Source organism: Thermobia domestica, chromosome 15, assembly GCF_964235325.1.
Source record: "Thermobia domestica chromosome 15, izTheDome1.hap1.1, whole genome shotgun sequence".
NCBI lineage: Eukaryota > Metazoa > Arthropoda > Insecta > Zygentoma > Lepismatidae > Thermobia > Thermobia domestica.
Window position 1 is genome coordinate 59,450,351 of NC_137468.1, and position 17,242 is coordinate 59,467,592.

The 17,242-nt window shown below is 35.1% G+C and overlaps 1 protein-coding gene across 4 annotated transcripts in view; it reads right to left on the minus strand.

Moving 5' to 3' along the window:
- The window catches only part of LOC145671040 (arf-GAP with coiled-coil, ANK repeat and PH domain-containing protein 2-like), a 72,512-nt gene that overhangs the window by 20,406 nt on the left and 34,864 nt on the right, over positions 1-17,242 (minus strand). For all 4 annotated transcript variants that reach the window (XM_081739715.1, XM_081739714.1, XM_081739717.1 and 1 more), the window contains 4 exons: positions 14,249-14,355; positions 11,798-11,978; positions 6,532-7,139; positions 3,888-4,051 (listed from right to left, as the gene is read on the minus strand). In XM_081739715.1, coding sequence (XP_081595841.1) covers positions 3,888-4,051; positions 6,532-7,139; positions 11,798-11,978; positions 14,249-14,355 — 1,060 coding nt within the window. The remainder of the gene's footprint in view (positions 1-3,887; positions 4,052-6,531; positions 7,140-11,797; positions 11,979-14,248; positions 14,356-17,242) is intronic.

Genomic DNA, 17,242 nt, shown 5'->3' on the forward strand with positions numbered 1-17,242 from the left:
AATATATTGTTATCATGCGGAATTGCAATTAAATGTTCCTTTGGGCGAACTACCAAACTTTATTATAAACTAATATATATATATATATATACTTAATTATTTGCCTCTTTCGAATAAGCAGATAAGGATGTAAAGTGTTGCAAAATATGAGACTGCTATATGAAGTGATAAAATAAAGTAAATAATTTATTACACATACACAGAGAGAAAGAATAAACTTTCTCTACAAACAATGATTAGACATAGTTCTATATATTATTTAAAACCTACGAATGGTTTAAATTTCAGTTTTTCTATGTAATTGGATGCTTACCTTGATTATTTTCATTTATATTTTAGTGCCTATATTTCACATAGTGCCTATTTCCCATATTTTTAGTCCCTACAGATCCGGTCTCTAATGTTTACAGCACTTAATGTAAGATTAAGTTATCTGGAAACATTCCCTCATTGTCGTTAATTCAAATACTTAGTATCTCCTATACGGTAGTGTGATTATATTTTGAGGAAACTGTTATTTCCAGGGTGGAAAAAAATCATGATTTTTTTTTAAAAAAATCATTTTTGTTGATTTTTTTGATTTAAATCGATTTTTTTGATTTAAATCAACTCTTTCTCCTCGTATAATACAAGTCGCGAACTGAAGAAAAAGCATTTGGAATTAGTATTAAATGCTAATTATGCCATTTAAGTGAAAGTATTGGGGTTGAATTTGGAATTATCCCCAATTGTTAACCTATATCAATCCCAAACAATGATTCTTAACCCTTTTAAATTATGGCTCTTTTTAAAGGTAAATTATAGACTTTCAGTCAAGCAGCTACAGCACCATCCCAATTTATCCTAGAATCATGGTACATACACCACTCTCTTTAGAATAGAACAGCTTTTGAAACGGTAACATTCACATTTTTATCATGTCCCTGAAGCGGGAAATTTTGAGAGTAATCAGCATTTTTTTTTTTAACTTTTTTAAAAAAAAATTGATCCCCTCTCGATTCCCCTGTGTTACCGCACAGATCTCAAAATCAACTGGGAAATACTAAGGGGTGTACTAAATGTGTGTACAAAATTTCAAGCTTCTATCTTGAGTAGTAAGGGTGAGGAAACTATTTAACAATGAGCTAAGAACATTTCCACAATGCCCCAGATGACCCGGATGTAATGTAAAAATTTTCTCAGACATCCCTATTTATCCTAGGATCATGATTTGTACATTATTCTCTTCAGAATAAAACAAATTTTCAAACGGTACCCATCAAATGTCTCCATCATGTATCTGGGGCGGGTAAATCACGAACAAAGAAATTTTCTGTTAAAAATATCTTTTTTGTTTAAATTTTTATCTCTGTGGACCCCTTCCCCTGTTTTAAGGCAGAGATCTGAAACAAATCTGAAAAATACTGAGGGGTGCACTGAGTAAATGTGCAAAATTTCAATCTTGTAGGTGCAAAAGTAAGCCCGCGAAAAATAATATTCCCAAATACCCGTATAAAACAGGATTTCAGGTAACAGTTTCCTGAGACATCCCTATTTATCCTAGGAGAATAGTATGTACATCATTTTCTTCAGAATAGAACAGCCTTTCAAACGGTATCATTCAGATGTCTCCATCTGAGGCGGAAAAATCACGAAAAAGCTAATTTTTGTTAAAAAATATCCTTTTTTTTTAAACATTTTTGCCCCTCTGGACCCCGCTGTTTCCACGCAGAGATCTGAAAACGCCTGAAAATTATTAAGGGGTGCACTGAACGAGTGTGCAAAATTTCAGTCTTTTGAATGCAAAATGTAACCCACCCAAAAAAAATAATACGCATAACAAAAAATATTTTTTTTAAAATTTATGACATCATCACACACTATGCCTCAACGCAGAAAGGCGTGAAAGCATATGTAACGTGTTCTAAAATGCCTCCAGTTTTGAAGAAAACGAAGTAAAAAGTCTTATTGATACTTTTTCAACTGAATAATGAAAATTCTACCCTATCACCTAAAAAAAAGATGATATAATTTAAAAGGTTAAGCATTAAGGTAAAAGTACAGCAACGTTTATCAAAAAGACACTTTTTTTTTTCACAAGTTACTGATATTTGGCAGGGGCCTATTTTTAAAAACTCAGAACTAGCTTGCGGCATGAAATACATAAATTTCGCCTAAAGTTATAAAATTTTAAAAAAAATGGAGAGGGGATAGGACCTCTCTAAATACGCCCTATTATCTGGGAACAAACAAACAGACACGCACAAAAAATCATTTTCGTCGTAAATGTCGATGGTGATTTCCCCGCTGGAATAGTTAACGATTTTAAAACCCAAACCCAATGTTACGAAAAGAAGAAAGAAGGATTGCTCCGTTACCTGTTCAAAACGGGATTTTCCCTAATCATCCTCTGCATGCAGGGTTGGCAAAAACCATGGTTTTTATTAAAAAAAAACAAAAAAAACTGTTTTTTTGGTTTAAACCAGGTTTTTTTGGTTTAAACCAGGTTTTTATGGTTTAAATGATTTGCTCTATATATTCATATCATATATGGACAGAAATAAGTTTGTTTCGCCTTGATGTTATTATGCAACAAGCGGGTTATGCTGGAAGGGGTCACATAAGCTTAAAGCGGAATAAAAACCGCTTCTCGAGTTACATCCGAGAGAAATTGTCCTCCATTTGAACTCGGAACCAGAACTAATTGGCCACAAATGCGATACGTCTGCCGACTCACTCACGAAGGAATCCTGATAAAAAAAAATACGTTGTACTGATCTTTACATGCTTCTTAATATAACTGTCAAGAGTCATTTCAGAAGGACAAAAAGATAAACAGTTGCACAAGTGAAACCATTACACAGAATTAATTACATATGAACAATTTCAAAGTACGACGGAGTACAGAAGAACTAATCTAGTTCAAATTAGTTAACAACGACTTTTATTGGTCCAAATTAAAGAAATACACCGACTTAATCTGCATATCAATAAGAAAAGGGAATAAAGATACGAATTATTTGAGTCCACTTTGGTTCAGACTCATTTATACATAAATAGATACCAAAGATACTTATTTCACTAAATGCCTCTCGTGGGGTCTGTATGACCCCCCACCCACACAAAAAGTACGGCATTTTCGATGTATTTTATCAATAGTAAACAAAGAAACGAAACAATATTTAGAATTTTTCTTCGATTGCAATTACATAACAATTATAACAACTACAAAAAAATCACAAAATAAACATTTATAAACTTATAAAAAAAAAGTTGCTTTTGTAGTATAATCTTTTTGAGTAATGAATGGGGAATTTAGGTCTGAATATAATACGAATAATATACGGGAGTGAAACGTGATAACCCACAAATGTGTGTTCATCAAGATTTTACAAACACTTACACTTTTACGAACATTTTTTTGTTTTTTGGTTTAAACCAGTTGGTTTTTTTGAAAAAACCAGCTGGTTTAAACCTTGGTTTAAACCACCTTGGTTTAAACCAGCCAACCCTGTCTGCATGACACTTGTTCTCATACTATACTGTACATTTGAGTCTCATTGTATTATGATTAACTTCCATAATCGAAATTACAGAACAGAAACCGGATTTTACTTATTTTCACTTTAAATTAATTTATTTAGGAATTTGATTTAAATCAACGATTTTTATTAAAAAAATCAAGTGATTTAAATCTTGATTTAAATCAGACTGATTTAAATCAATCCACCCTGGTTATTTCTAAAATAATAATAATAATCTTTTTTAACAATAAATACCTTCTATTTAGCGTTGAAAAACTTTAGCCAGAAAATTACTCTTCTTATAAAATCTTCTGAACGCTTTCGTTCTCATTACCTGTAGCATTAGCAGATAGAAAACAAATAGCTTAGTTGATGAGGACTTACGCTTATTATTGCTTGATGAATTGGTGTTCGAGATTTATCTTCCAAGTTAACCCACATCTTATCTGCTCCAAGAGCTAGTGCTTTACACATTACGGGCAAATTATGTGCCGCAGCAGCTTTGTACAGAATTAAATTAGGATGCAGATTGGAAATATCCTCTTCTCCTACAAGGAAACAAATATAAGGAATAATGTAAAATATACGTATACTCTTCCAAATATATATTTATTGAACCGTCACAATGTTTACTGAAACAACAGAATGCATATCAATAATATTGAACTATGAGGTCTATGGTTTAAGTAAAAAAAAAAATATATATATATATATATATCTTTCATTATTAAAATATTCATAATTTTGATAGAAATAAGCAGATGGCATAAATATACGAATTTCTATAGACAAAAGATAAGATGAAGCCCAGACCAGATCAAATGCATTAATCATTTTTCTGCTGTCTGTATTACAATATTTTGCGTTTTTCTGTTTTCTTATTTTTTCTCTTTTCTTTGTTTGAAAAATAGATAATTAAGAAGCATAACATTTTGGTTACTGCTAACCCGCAAAATAGTATTACAAGTCTAAAACTCTTTCCACAGGGATTAATGATGTCATCTTGGCTGTTTTAATACGCTTAATGTCTTTTCTTAATAATCCCTAGTCAGCGCTATTCCCAAATCCGACTAATAGCTGGCTTTTTTCTTTTTCTTCCCTTTCAATCGATTGTCTTGGTATATAGAACGCTAACTCACTAATGGCTCTTAAGAGAGTTCTCTGAAGGCCAAACGAAGTGAGAACAAGCGTTGCAGCCAATACCGATATGAAGTTATAAAATTCTTTCCTGCAGGTAAAAAAGTTAGTTCATTTCCTCATAGATCTTCATCGAATACAGACCGTGATAAGCTCTGGAATACCGTCATTATTTTCCATGTTCTGATGCCTCAGTTATTCTACCGCAACTTTAACAGATTAAGTGCTGTATGCGTAACAGGGTTAACCTCTAACTACCCACCTTATTTAGCTAGGACGGATCAGTTACTACTCTCGGAAGAAGACTCTGTTCGATGCCAGGTCCTTCTCTCATAGGACATATGTTACTGAGACGGCTGAGATGACCCCAGCCTCGAATCCAGGACCAGAGGTCAGAGTTGATGTATTCTGAAGTCACCTCGCAAGAGACGAAGACTTTCATCCAATGTGTCCTGACTGCCTTTTGAACAGACTCTCTAGACCCAGATGTAGTTCGAACTCTAACACGCAAGTAATGCTTAGTGAAACACTTCGGTTCATTTAGTATGTCAGTGAGTTATCATCTGAACTGGATACCGACATAACAACAAGAAGCACATAACAGCAAGACATAAGGAGCACGTTAGTAATTGTAGCACTATCATCTAATAGAACACTGCTATACGATCTACCTATTGAGTATTCAATTCTAGTTTTGCTTTTATTAGAAAAAGACACTGCTTTCATTTGTGTCATGTTCACATGTTTTCTTTAATTGCCTAAACTAGCTATTATGTCACACACAACAAAGAAACTATTTATCTTAATCGACAGCAGTGGTCAGTGGTTCAAGAGTCCATCAACTTCTTTGAAATTCCACGAGAGGTGAGTCGAACTACAGTACTAATGAAGTTCAACATTTACCACCACCGTCTAAAAAAATCCAAATTAAATACTTACTGCAAAGGTTTTGGTGTTAAATTCGCGCCATCTTTAGTGTGTTCTTTCATAGGAACGTTGCTTGACGTACTGCAATTTTGAAGAATCTTTTTCACTTTTTTTAAATGAATATTCTTCCTTGTAGAAATACTTGTAAGAACTGCTCTCCGGTATTCTAAATTTACAAAATATTCTCTCCATTTGCGATAATACTTAAAGGAACATCGATGAATTGGGGATCTATGCACAAAACCCTCAAATCAATCTACACCATTTCCCTCCATTATATTAACTAATTTCCACTTCTTGTGAAATTTTAATAACAAAATATGAAAATTAATGTGCACTAAAATCAACTGAGAAATTAATAAATTTTAATTAATGTGAAACAAGCAGTGCTTTATTTAATTTTATTCTAAGTTGAAAAAAAAGTTCTGTGGACAAACACTAATAACACTCGGCACCTTTGAAACCCGACTACGGCTGTTTACCTCTTCCCAATATAAAATTCCATAATAAAAGAGTGCACTGAAGTTGGCGTGAACTAAACGACGAAACGTTTGAAGTAAGTGTTTGATTTGGATGTTTTAGACCCACATATATCATAATAGCGAAGATATAATAAAAGCAGCAATGTACACGGAAAAAGGTTTGATATTCAAAGGATCAAAAACCAAGAAAATTTGTGGTTAGGATTCGTAATAGATTCAAAGTTCAGTTCACTTATTTTAAATTTCTGATTCTAAATATTCCTTCCACTCCAAAGTTTTCACTTCTTTTTCTGGCGCTTTTAACAATGACTTAAGCCGATGTCTGTTCCTGAGTATGAATGCCCAAGTGAAGTATTCGAAATATTAAAGTAAAAATTGACAAGAATACATGAAGGTTATATAATATATAAAAGCCATAATAAATTCGTTAGTACTAGAGTGTGTTCCAAACGTTTCATTAGTAATTATACAAATATCCTTACCTATAAATTCATCCTCTTCCCCGCCTGTTGAATCTTGATCACTATCAAGTTCGATCGTACCTTCCAATGGCTGTTTCTCTAAGTTTTTACCAAACAATAACACTTCCGCATTTACAGCTTTAGAGTCTGGAGTATTTTCATTGACTTTGTTATCAGATTTTATCACATTTTTCTCATCAGAACTAATATCACTTTCACTATCATCACTCAAAGGTACGCCGGCTTTTTCTTGTGGAACAGACAAGACGCTACTTGTTGAGGAATGCGTTTTTCGTCCTCTTTCTACAGGCGAACTACTGTCATTAGTTAAGTCAATTACTCCACTACTTAAGTCTTTGGTTTTCTTAGTAATAGGCTGGACATGGTCAACTATAGCACTATCGGTTTTAGGAACATCAAGATCTTTCACAGGTTCTTTCTTGGAAGAAGTGGGTAGATTTGGAGTTGTCTTAGGTCTACTATCCCTACTGCGTGGCCGCCGACGCAGTTTTCGCACACTCCACTTGCGTACAGTCACTAAACTTGGTCTTGATCTATCTGGGGAAGACAACTGTTTCACAAACAACTTTTCCACATACTTTGCTTTAATCCACGCCTCTCGAATGTTCCTGGAAATAAAATGCGATTTAATAACTTTTTCTAGATTTCATAGTAGTTTCTTAATAGTATATATAAGTTTAATAGATAAAAATGCTACGAATCCAAATGTTTGATACAGTAAGAATTTTTATCAAATTATGGCCCAATATTGTGCCAATGCTTGATAACGCTTTTTTATTTATTTATTAAAAATTTTGGTTTAATATTGTTTCAGTGCTCCGATACCAAATAATATTTGTTATAAAAAATTGTGCTTTAATATTGACGCAGTGAATAATAATAAATTGTCGCCTCATATTGTCCCAATGCTTTGATAGCACAATATTTTTTGTTGGTCCAATACCCACCGATTCCATTGTTTTAGCTATTTGTTCCAGAAGTGATCAACCTTACGAGGTTGAAGACAGTCATTGTGCAGTTGCCATCTCCGATTTGTTTATTATGATACATCCATTCTCAATCTGGCGCCCGCAAGCAGCAATGATTCCACGATTATTACTATTACATATAAATTAAAAGTGAGTCCCTACAATATCCAATGTTATGTTGTCATTTCGTGTCACAGTATAAACATGTAAAATTGTATAAAAACAGTGAAGATTACAAATTGACGACTACTACTGAATTAAGAGAATATTTTAGAGCAGACAGTATCATTTAAAAATAAATAAATAAACACTTGAAATTCCAAGATTCTAGTAATTTTCTGAATTCTGTATGTCCATCACTGGACCTGAAATGTTAACCCATGGTGCGCATTATCACGAATCTGTTTTTGTGTTGTTGATAAGTTTTTTCCCTTACTTTTTTTCGCAATGGTTTCTATATAATACTGTGTTGAAAATTCACCGAAATTATATTATCAACTCAAGTGAGATTTTTATAGTTGGTGTATTTGAAGCAAGAAAATGGAAAACTCAACTTACACTCAGGTGGATGATATTTATACATTCACGAGATCACTGACTGTAAATCGAACTGAAATAAAGATTCTGACGTACAAAGTTGGAATGTCAGAAACATTTTCGCACAAAGATTCATCAACTGAGGTTTGGAACAAATGACGTTTTAAATATATTTTTCATTAGCTGAGTTAAAAATCCTTTTAAAAATGGTAAGTGCCGAAATTCCATCCATATATGAGGATATTGTCTAAGTACGAGGGAGATCTAAACGAAAACCTTAAAACGTGCACTACAATTTAGAAACATCGTGTAACTGTTCTGAGAGTGTGCAATATCCCGCTTGAGGTTGAGAACAAGGTCTGTAAATAGTTTAAACACCTTAAAATTCTTTTCCTTATAGTTTCACAATTAACTCAAGCTATATATTTACAATTAGTACACTGGACGAAAGAAAACGACATACTCAGATGAACGAGTTTCTTTTCTATTTGGTCTAGGAATTAATTCGTGCGGGTGGACAAGAGATGGCGCAACGAACGGAGCGTCCCACAGTTCCGTGTATCCACACATGTGTCGCAAACCCCTGTCATCGCGTATCGTTCGTAGTATAGGGCAGTGGATTAAAGCGTCAACAACACCAGTTTGTAGTTAAGTGAACATGGCGCAATTTGTGCCTGATAAAGTGTTTTTGCGGGGTGTCCTGCTGCATTACTTTAACATGCAGAAAAGTGCGACTGAAAGTCATCGTATTTTGATGGAAGTGTATGGTGACCATGCTCTAGCTGAGCGAACGTGTCAGAAGTGGTTTGCACGGTTTAGAAGTGGTGATTTCGGCTTGGCAGACCAAGAGCGAGCTGGACAGCCAAAAAAATTTCAAGACGTAGAATTGACAGCATTGCTCGAGCAGGATTCGTGTCAAACGCAGGAACAACTTGCAGCAGCATTAGGCGTTGATCAAACAACAGTCTCCAAACGCTTGAAAGCCATGGGAATGATTCAAAAGATGTCACATTGGGTTCCACATGAATTGAAAGACAGAGACGTTGAAAGACGAAAAACCATTTGCGAATTGCTGCTTCAACGACAGAGCAGAAAGGGGTTTCTGCATCGAATTATTACGGGTGATGAGAAGTGGATCCATTACGAGAACCCTAAACGAAAAAAGGCCTGGGTGAAACCAGGTGAACCAGGTCCATCACAACCAAAACGAGATATTCACTGTGCAAAGGTTATGCTGTGCATATGGTGGGATATGAAAGGTGTGGTGTACTATGAGCTGCTGCAACCGGGTGAAACTATGAATGGAGAACGTTATCGACGACAATTAATGCGTTTGAAGCAAGCTCTGGCCAGAACACTACCAGAATGGGAGAATAGACATGATAAACTTATTGTTCAACATGATAACGCTCGCCCACATGTCGCAAAACCGGTCAAAACCTATTTAGAAAATGTCGGATGGGAAGTTTTACCCCACCCGCCGTATTCACCAGACGTTGCTCCTTCGGACTACTACTTGTTCGATTGCATGAACAACGATTTGATTGGACAGCGGTTTACTTCTTCAGAAGATATCGAAACATGGGTCTCTGACTGGATCGCTTCCAAGGATGAGGACTTCTTTCGCCACGGAATCCGTACATTGCCTGACAGATGGGCGAAAGTGGTGGCTAGCGATGGACAATATTTTTCTTAAGGTATTTATGTATTTTGTGTTTGTACTACAGCTTCAATGTGTGCGTACCAACCGCACGAATTAATTCCTAGACCAAATACATGAAGTTGGTGACAATAATCCGTTAACTGAAATGAAAACATTATCATACAAATTAGGCATGCATGAAGATTCAGAAGTCATTGAAATGCTGAAACCATTTTGACTCTTAATAAGTAACACATTGTATTAGGTAAACATCCTATTAATGCGATAAATACATATCCTGATTTGTTAATTTTTCATTACCCAATGGAGGTCAAAGATCAAGTTCTCTCCTCCCCATTCCCTAGAACTGAAATTAAATTGTTTGTTTAAGGGTGCTCAATAGTCCCGATCCCTTTTTTTCACATATTTAAAAAATATTGTGGAAATAATAAAATAAATAATATAATAATAAAATTTTTCTGCAATATTATTTAACACTAGTAGAATAAACGTTCTTCGCAAAGAGAAAGTAAGTTTCATTTTGGACGTAAAGTGATGAATTTGGATTTAAACAGCATCAGAAATGTCACTGTTCGTCTCAGCGACCCCGAAAACTACGAATTCGACACTAATATCAGTCATTTTCGATCACTTTTAAATATCTCCCCTAAGTTGCACCATCAAAGTGAAATGATAAAAACCATCCTAGCCGAATCTCATCTATGTTGAAAATTTGATCGAGATCGGTCGGGTGGTTCAACAGGTACGGAGTCACATAGTGCCTTTCATTTTCATATATGTAGATAGATCTAGAATATGGTACTAATTGATATAGTTTCTGTTGTCGATATGTTTTCCATTGTCAAATACGTTCTCAAATTGAATATGACATCATAACCTTAAACGACGTACTAAGGCAAGCTGTATATTGACCAGAGTACAGGACAGCCGAGCCGAAATTAATTTCTGTGAGCAAAGCAAGAAAGCCTGGTACCGCATATTTACTACAACGCGAGTAATATAAAAGCCTTTCCAATGTTGTGACAGACGCCCGAGGCGCCTCTCTCTGCATCATCATCTACCTTCCTCTCTGCTTCGGCTTGGCTGGCCTTCTGGTCAATATGCTCCTGGCTTAAGAAAAGAACGAAAATCCTCTCGAAGATATCGATTACTTAACTGAATAGTCTTTAGTACTTACTAAAAATAATTACACAGAGTAATTACTATATTATTTTCTGAGTAATATTATTTCTTGAAAACCGTGATAAATTGGGCACAAAGCTGACAGGAGGTCACATTTAAATTATCACACTGTCCTGTAGGCTAAGAGGCGAACGGCAAATGCACGTGGTTGATGTTGGAAAGACTGATGAGATCAAAATAGTGACAGGAAACGCCAGAAACTATAAAAAAATCTCACAGATACAATGTTCTTCATAACCTCATATACTGTACTGTATTTAGTTGATTGTAACAGACTTTTTCTCTTTCTTTCTTGATTCAAAAACTGACCTTCGGCTTAGAATCATTAACGCGACCGGAAAACGAATGACACTCCTTATAGACACAATAAAAAAAAAAAAAAAGTACTGAAAAACCGCCAGAAGCTGCCACAAGCAAGCTCTTGACATATTTCAGACTTAGTGTTGCAAGTCAGTAAATTTTCTTCCAATTGCTATGCATTTTAGTTTTACCAAGAAAGAAATACAAATTTTATATTACTTATGTTTTGACTTGGAAGATAATTTTATTCACAGCAAGAAAAATAACTTTCTTTGCATAAAAAGCATATCAATTTAGCTCTAACTTCATTAGCATTTAGCAAGAAAATTTATTTCTTATGCTCTGTTTCATTAATAAACCTTCTTTTCTTTATTTATTTCCGAGGAGTCGGTTTATATCGAATTAGAATATGTTCGGCACAGGAAGCGAGCCTGGATACGTACAAAATTTCCCGGAAATTCTGCACATTAAATCATATATTTCGTTGCTATAAAGGGAAGTTGATTCATATGTCACGATATATTCTTCTACCTTCGACGTTACCTTTTCAAACATTTTAAAAATTAACCTATAATCTTATGGCATTTGTGTGTATATATATACTTCTTTTCCTTACCCGTGACAGTGTGGAGTAGCCCGTGCAATATCTTTCCCAACATTAGCTTCATAAACTTTGTTTACTATTGTATTACCCAATTCAGCCATGACCTTAAGAATCTCTGGTTCCCAAGCATCCAATGTGAGAGATCGAACTTTGCTATAATGCACACCTAAACTTCGATGAACACCGGAACATTCTGAAATAAAATATAATTTTAAATTATACCAATCATTTAGACTTATTTTTAAATCAAAATCACTAAAGTAACTCACGACATTCATTATATTGTGATGTTAAGGAAAGTTTGCTTCTGACAGATACCTCAAGTGCTATAAACCAATAAACACAAGGAAGAGTTGTTCGCCATTAATACTGAATTCTTTCTCGCTGCTTCTAGGCCACCAAGGTCATTGATCGTGCTGTCGCCAATAGTTCAATGTTGAATCTTCTGTCAAATATTGCAAGTACTCACAGAACAATTGGAATTTTTGATATTTGGCAATCATACGTTACAAATTATTCTTTCACATTATTAATTATAGAATTATAAATTGATACACATTCCAAGTTTGTCGTCAGAGTTGTTGTCTCTCTCTATTATTACAGAATCTATGGCAACAGCGCCTTCAAAGCACGACGTATTCTATCCAATTGCCAGAAACCAGCTTTCCTAATTTCCCTTTAGTATGTTTTCATGCTCCTTTCTAGTTTCAAACCAATTCTGACCCTGACAGTTATGTTTAGAACAACGTGAAGGTTTATTAAGTACAGTCTCGTTTAAAAGAATAAAATAAAAAAAAAAAAAAAAAAAAAACTTCTCTTTAAAAATTTCTATATTTTCTGAAAATGGAATTAAACCAATCCATAGTTGTAATAATATATCTTTTAAAGACAAGCGCCGAACACATCAAATTAATATACATAACTGCGAAAACAACTGTAACTTTGTTTAACTAATTTTCTTTTAATATTTTAGCAATATCCTACTAAATTTTCCTCTTTCATATAATGTGTATACGAAAGCTAGTGTACAAGTAAATACCTAATTAACAGGATTTTACCATCAAGTACATTAATATAAAAAAAAAAAAATATATTATTTACTGTCAAATGTTTTGCGTTTTAATACAAACTTGAAGTTTCAATTATGCTGCAGTAACATTCTGCAGAGCCTTAGGTGGAAGGGCTCAATGATTTACAGATAAGTTTCAGATTGTTTAAGAGATGAATTTTAAATTACCGTATTGGCCGGAATATAGTATTAAAAAAAAAAAAAAAAAAAAAAAACCTCCTATTCAGGGCCGCACCGACGGGGAGGTCTGCCGGGTTCGAATCCCCCGAAATTCCTAACTCAACATGCATTTGTACACTTTTTCAATAAAACTATACTTGTTTAACAGGGAAATGATTGAGGTAGTATGTAAATTTGAACTTACACTTCATCTGTACTCTTTCCCTTATAAAAACAATCTAGCTTTATCACTTCTGAAATATATAGGTGGAAGTATTTTACAATTACTTATCGTCTTTTCTGGTGCAGAATAATACCCGTTTAATATTACATAGACGTAGTGGCTTGTAATATTGGAGCTCCCCGAAGCTAGGACTCCTCCCAACAAACAAATCTGGGTGCGCGCCTGCTCCTGTTATAATCCACCTTACCCTTTTACACCCGAGAAAATAAACAAATAAAAGGTATGGGACACCGCTTTAAACTTTCTTGCTCCAATTGATCTTAAACTAAATCCCGTTAAGTTATGTTACTACTGAGACATTTATTTGTGAAATACGAACGAAATTATATGACATTTTCGGGAAACTTCATCGAAAAAAAAAAAAAAAATCATTTTCAAAAGTAAATTACCCCTTCTGGCTATTTTCGTAATTTACGCAACATTACAGGTTATTAACGAAATATTTACAGAAGAAGAAAACCCCTGAGTCGTTTTAGAGAAAAATGTCCGAAAAGAAACTAACCCCCAAGAATAAACTATTCCTTGTGATTGTTTCATGAAAAACGACTTATCCAGTATTGTGGGGTTATTAACGAAACATTTATTTACGGAATGTGAATAAAATCGATTAAAAACACTTTTGATAAAATGAAAAGATACATAAGGAGGACAATTCGAAACTTGTTGCTGTTAGAAGAGGTGGAATAAATTGAACAACATATAAAAATATTTCTGAAGCTAAAGCTCTTCATTTCGCGTTTGACCGTCGAAGGCAATAGACTAGTCATACAAATCATACCAGGAATCCAGAACTATAACAGATTATTATCTACAAATACCTCTCCTCAGGAAACACGTAAGTAGTAAATTTTAAAAATTACGAGGTAATTCTTTCTACTTGCGATTTAGATTTGAGCAGAATTCGGATTTCGAAAATCGTTAAATAAGTTGTATCAGTGTTAGATATTCTTGTTTAATCTAAGTTTTACATGTAGACAGGAGAGTCACTCACCAATGCATAGAGTAATTCCAAGATTTATACTCGCCCAACGAGGATTTTGAGCTCCGCAATCACAGCATTCATCATTACCATCAATTTTCAGTAGCTGTTCCCATACTCTACAAAATAAAATTTCAAAAAAGTTACCAAGCACCCAAACACTTGTAACTATATTATTTGTAACATCTAATAAAGACGAGGTGTCACAATTGCATTTAAAAAAAATAATCGAAATAAATTTGTTTTGTAAACCCAACTGCCTTATTTAATGGACAAAAATCCATTTACATCCTTGTAATACAGCATTTTAGGCTTCTCTTACCTTTTCCTGGTGTGACTACTTCGGTGGTAAACGTGTGAGCGTCGCTGGGATTTTTTCGTCCGTAAAATCCCGTAACTACTATATTTGCATCCGTCTTACTCGTTCGAATGATTACTGGTTGCAAAAAATACTTCTCTCAAACAGCAATCCACTTTAGTGTATTATACGAGAAGACCAACCACCACAGTCAACTGGGATTTAACCTTTAAGGGACACGGGTACTCAGTGTCAGATGTTTACTCCTGGTGGGAGGGATCCCGGGTTCAACCTCAGGGCATAAGTTTGTGGTAAATAACAACGTCGTGTGCGTATGTTCTCTGGGTGTTCTCCCGTTTCCTCCCATCTCTTTCATAATAATCATTCACTTTCCTTAACCATCCGTTTCCTTTAGCGTAAAGGGTAGAACCGCGAAACATTAAAACAAAGATTACGCTTAAAAACTGATGGGAGTTAATTTTAAAGAACGTCACGTTACAAGTGCACACTTTACAAACTATCTTTGCATATTTCAGAAAGTCTTCTGACAAGAGATTATGAAAATTCTTTGTGACTGTAAATAAATATCTGCATAACCGACTGTAGCAATCATTAAACGATTCACAATGATTCCACAACAATTAACAAAGTTTTTTAACTGATTGCAGTATTCAGGAAAAAATAAATAAATAAAGGTACGATGAGGTATCAGAAAACTTTAATTACCGCTCAGAAGTTAAGTGACTTTGGTGTAACTGGCCTGTGTAGATGTAAGATCTTACATGTATTATTTACTGAAAATTATTCATGTTTGTCATTTTCTTTCTTTACAGGTGACGCTCGTTGTCAGCAAGGTGCAAGACGAAGACGACAGCATCTCGTAGCGTGATTAAGTTTTAGTACTTAAAGAGTTATAACGCCTGGTAAACTCACGAAGAAATGAAGTTTGTTTATGGTGGTGAATACCCATCCTATGAATTGACGTCAAGTGGACTGGAAGAGGAATTTGCAAACAGGTCGCATGTCCCTTACAGAGAGGCAAGACCTGGACGTCCATCAATCACGGACGCCACCGCCGCAGTGAGGAAATCGAAGAGCTGAACCTGGAAGACAGACGAATAATCATCCATAATATCATGCAGCAAAGTGGACTGAGTTATAGTAGTGTGTGCAAAATAATTCACGAAGATTTACGCATGTCTAGGGTGTCAGCATGTTTCGCATTTGATGACTCCTCTTCAGGGACAAACACGGCGTGATACGTCGAGTCATTTGTTGAATCGTTTGGAACAAGATGACTGGCAATTTCTTACCCGTCTAATAACTATGAACGAATGTCGGATCTTTCTATACGATATTGTTGTTTGGTATGTTGCATTTATCTGCAAGCACTCTCCGTCACCTCCCTCAAAAAGGCAGGGTGCAGAAGTCTGCCGGTAAGGTCATGCTCTCGGTTTCTTTAGAACTGTTGTGTGGTCATTTTCACATACTATCTTCAGAAGGGTCGTAATATCACAACCACATACTACTGCTCATTCCAAGAAGAAGCTACGAAATGATATTAAGCAAAAACTTCGTGGTATGCTCATCAAAGAGATCCGTCTCCTTGCGGACAATGCACCCGCTTCTGCATCCCAAGCAGCATCAGTGGAAGTTGCTAGTTGTAGCTTTGAAATAGTACCACACCTACTCTATTCTTCTGATCTGGCACCAAGCGACTTCTTGCTATTCCTATACATGAAGAATTCACTTCGTGGCTTCACAACACAACACAGATAGTGTCATAACGGAAGTAAAACAATCGTTTTCCATGCCACCTGCACTCTACATGACTGTTTTCCACAGGTCAAAAAAGCGTAACTTTGTACGGAGACTCCGTAACGAAGTCTTAGGAAAGGACATGAAACACAATAACTCTTTCTTTATTAGTTCATGGTTGTGATTAAAACTCTGATACCCTTGATCTGAAGGTTAATTATTTCGAATGAAGTTGTTATGAACAATCACTTGAAAATAATCAATTAACTCCCATTAACTCCCATTAATTCCCAATTTCATTATCCTTCTGAGTCTTGTTGAGCTCTCCACCGACTTTTTTGACTGTGCCCTTCTTCATTCTGGAGCTTTTTCTATCTCATTACCTTTCTTTCCACACCCTTATATATATATTTTATCCTACCATCTACGCTCTGCTCTTCCGAGTGGTTGTTATGCTACAATTTTCTAATGTAGTAACCTTTCAGGTACTCGCTGATAGATGCTACCGCATACATGATGACCAACTCAAATATGACACAGTCTTACCTATCCACGAAGTAGTTGTAATTACAATCAAAATAGTTACAGTATGCACCATCACCTTCTTTCGGTGACTTCCAAAAATTGCTAAACTGGAAACATATGTAAAGGTTCCTGCCTTCCTTTAACTTCTTTTGAGAGAGCAAAATTAACTGTAGTACACAATAAAAACGATCCCGCACCACAAGGTGCTATTTCGTCCGGTCAACCGCTGAAAGATATTTGCTGCCATCTAATAGCTACCGTCAAAGCCACCGTTACCAGTGAAGAAGTTTACGGATTGACTCAATCAACGAAATCAGCTAAGATAATTGCTTCCGTATTTCTACTGCAAAAAAAGTAACTCAAAAATTCAATTTCATTCAAGAGATATCCTATGAAGTAACGGGTGGATGTAAGACACTGACACC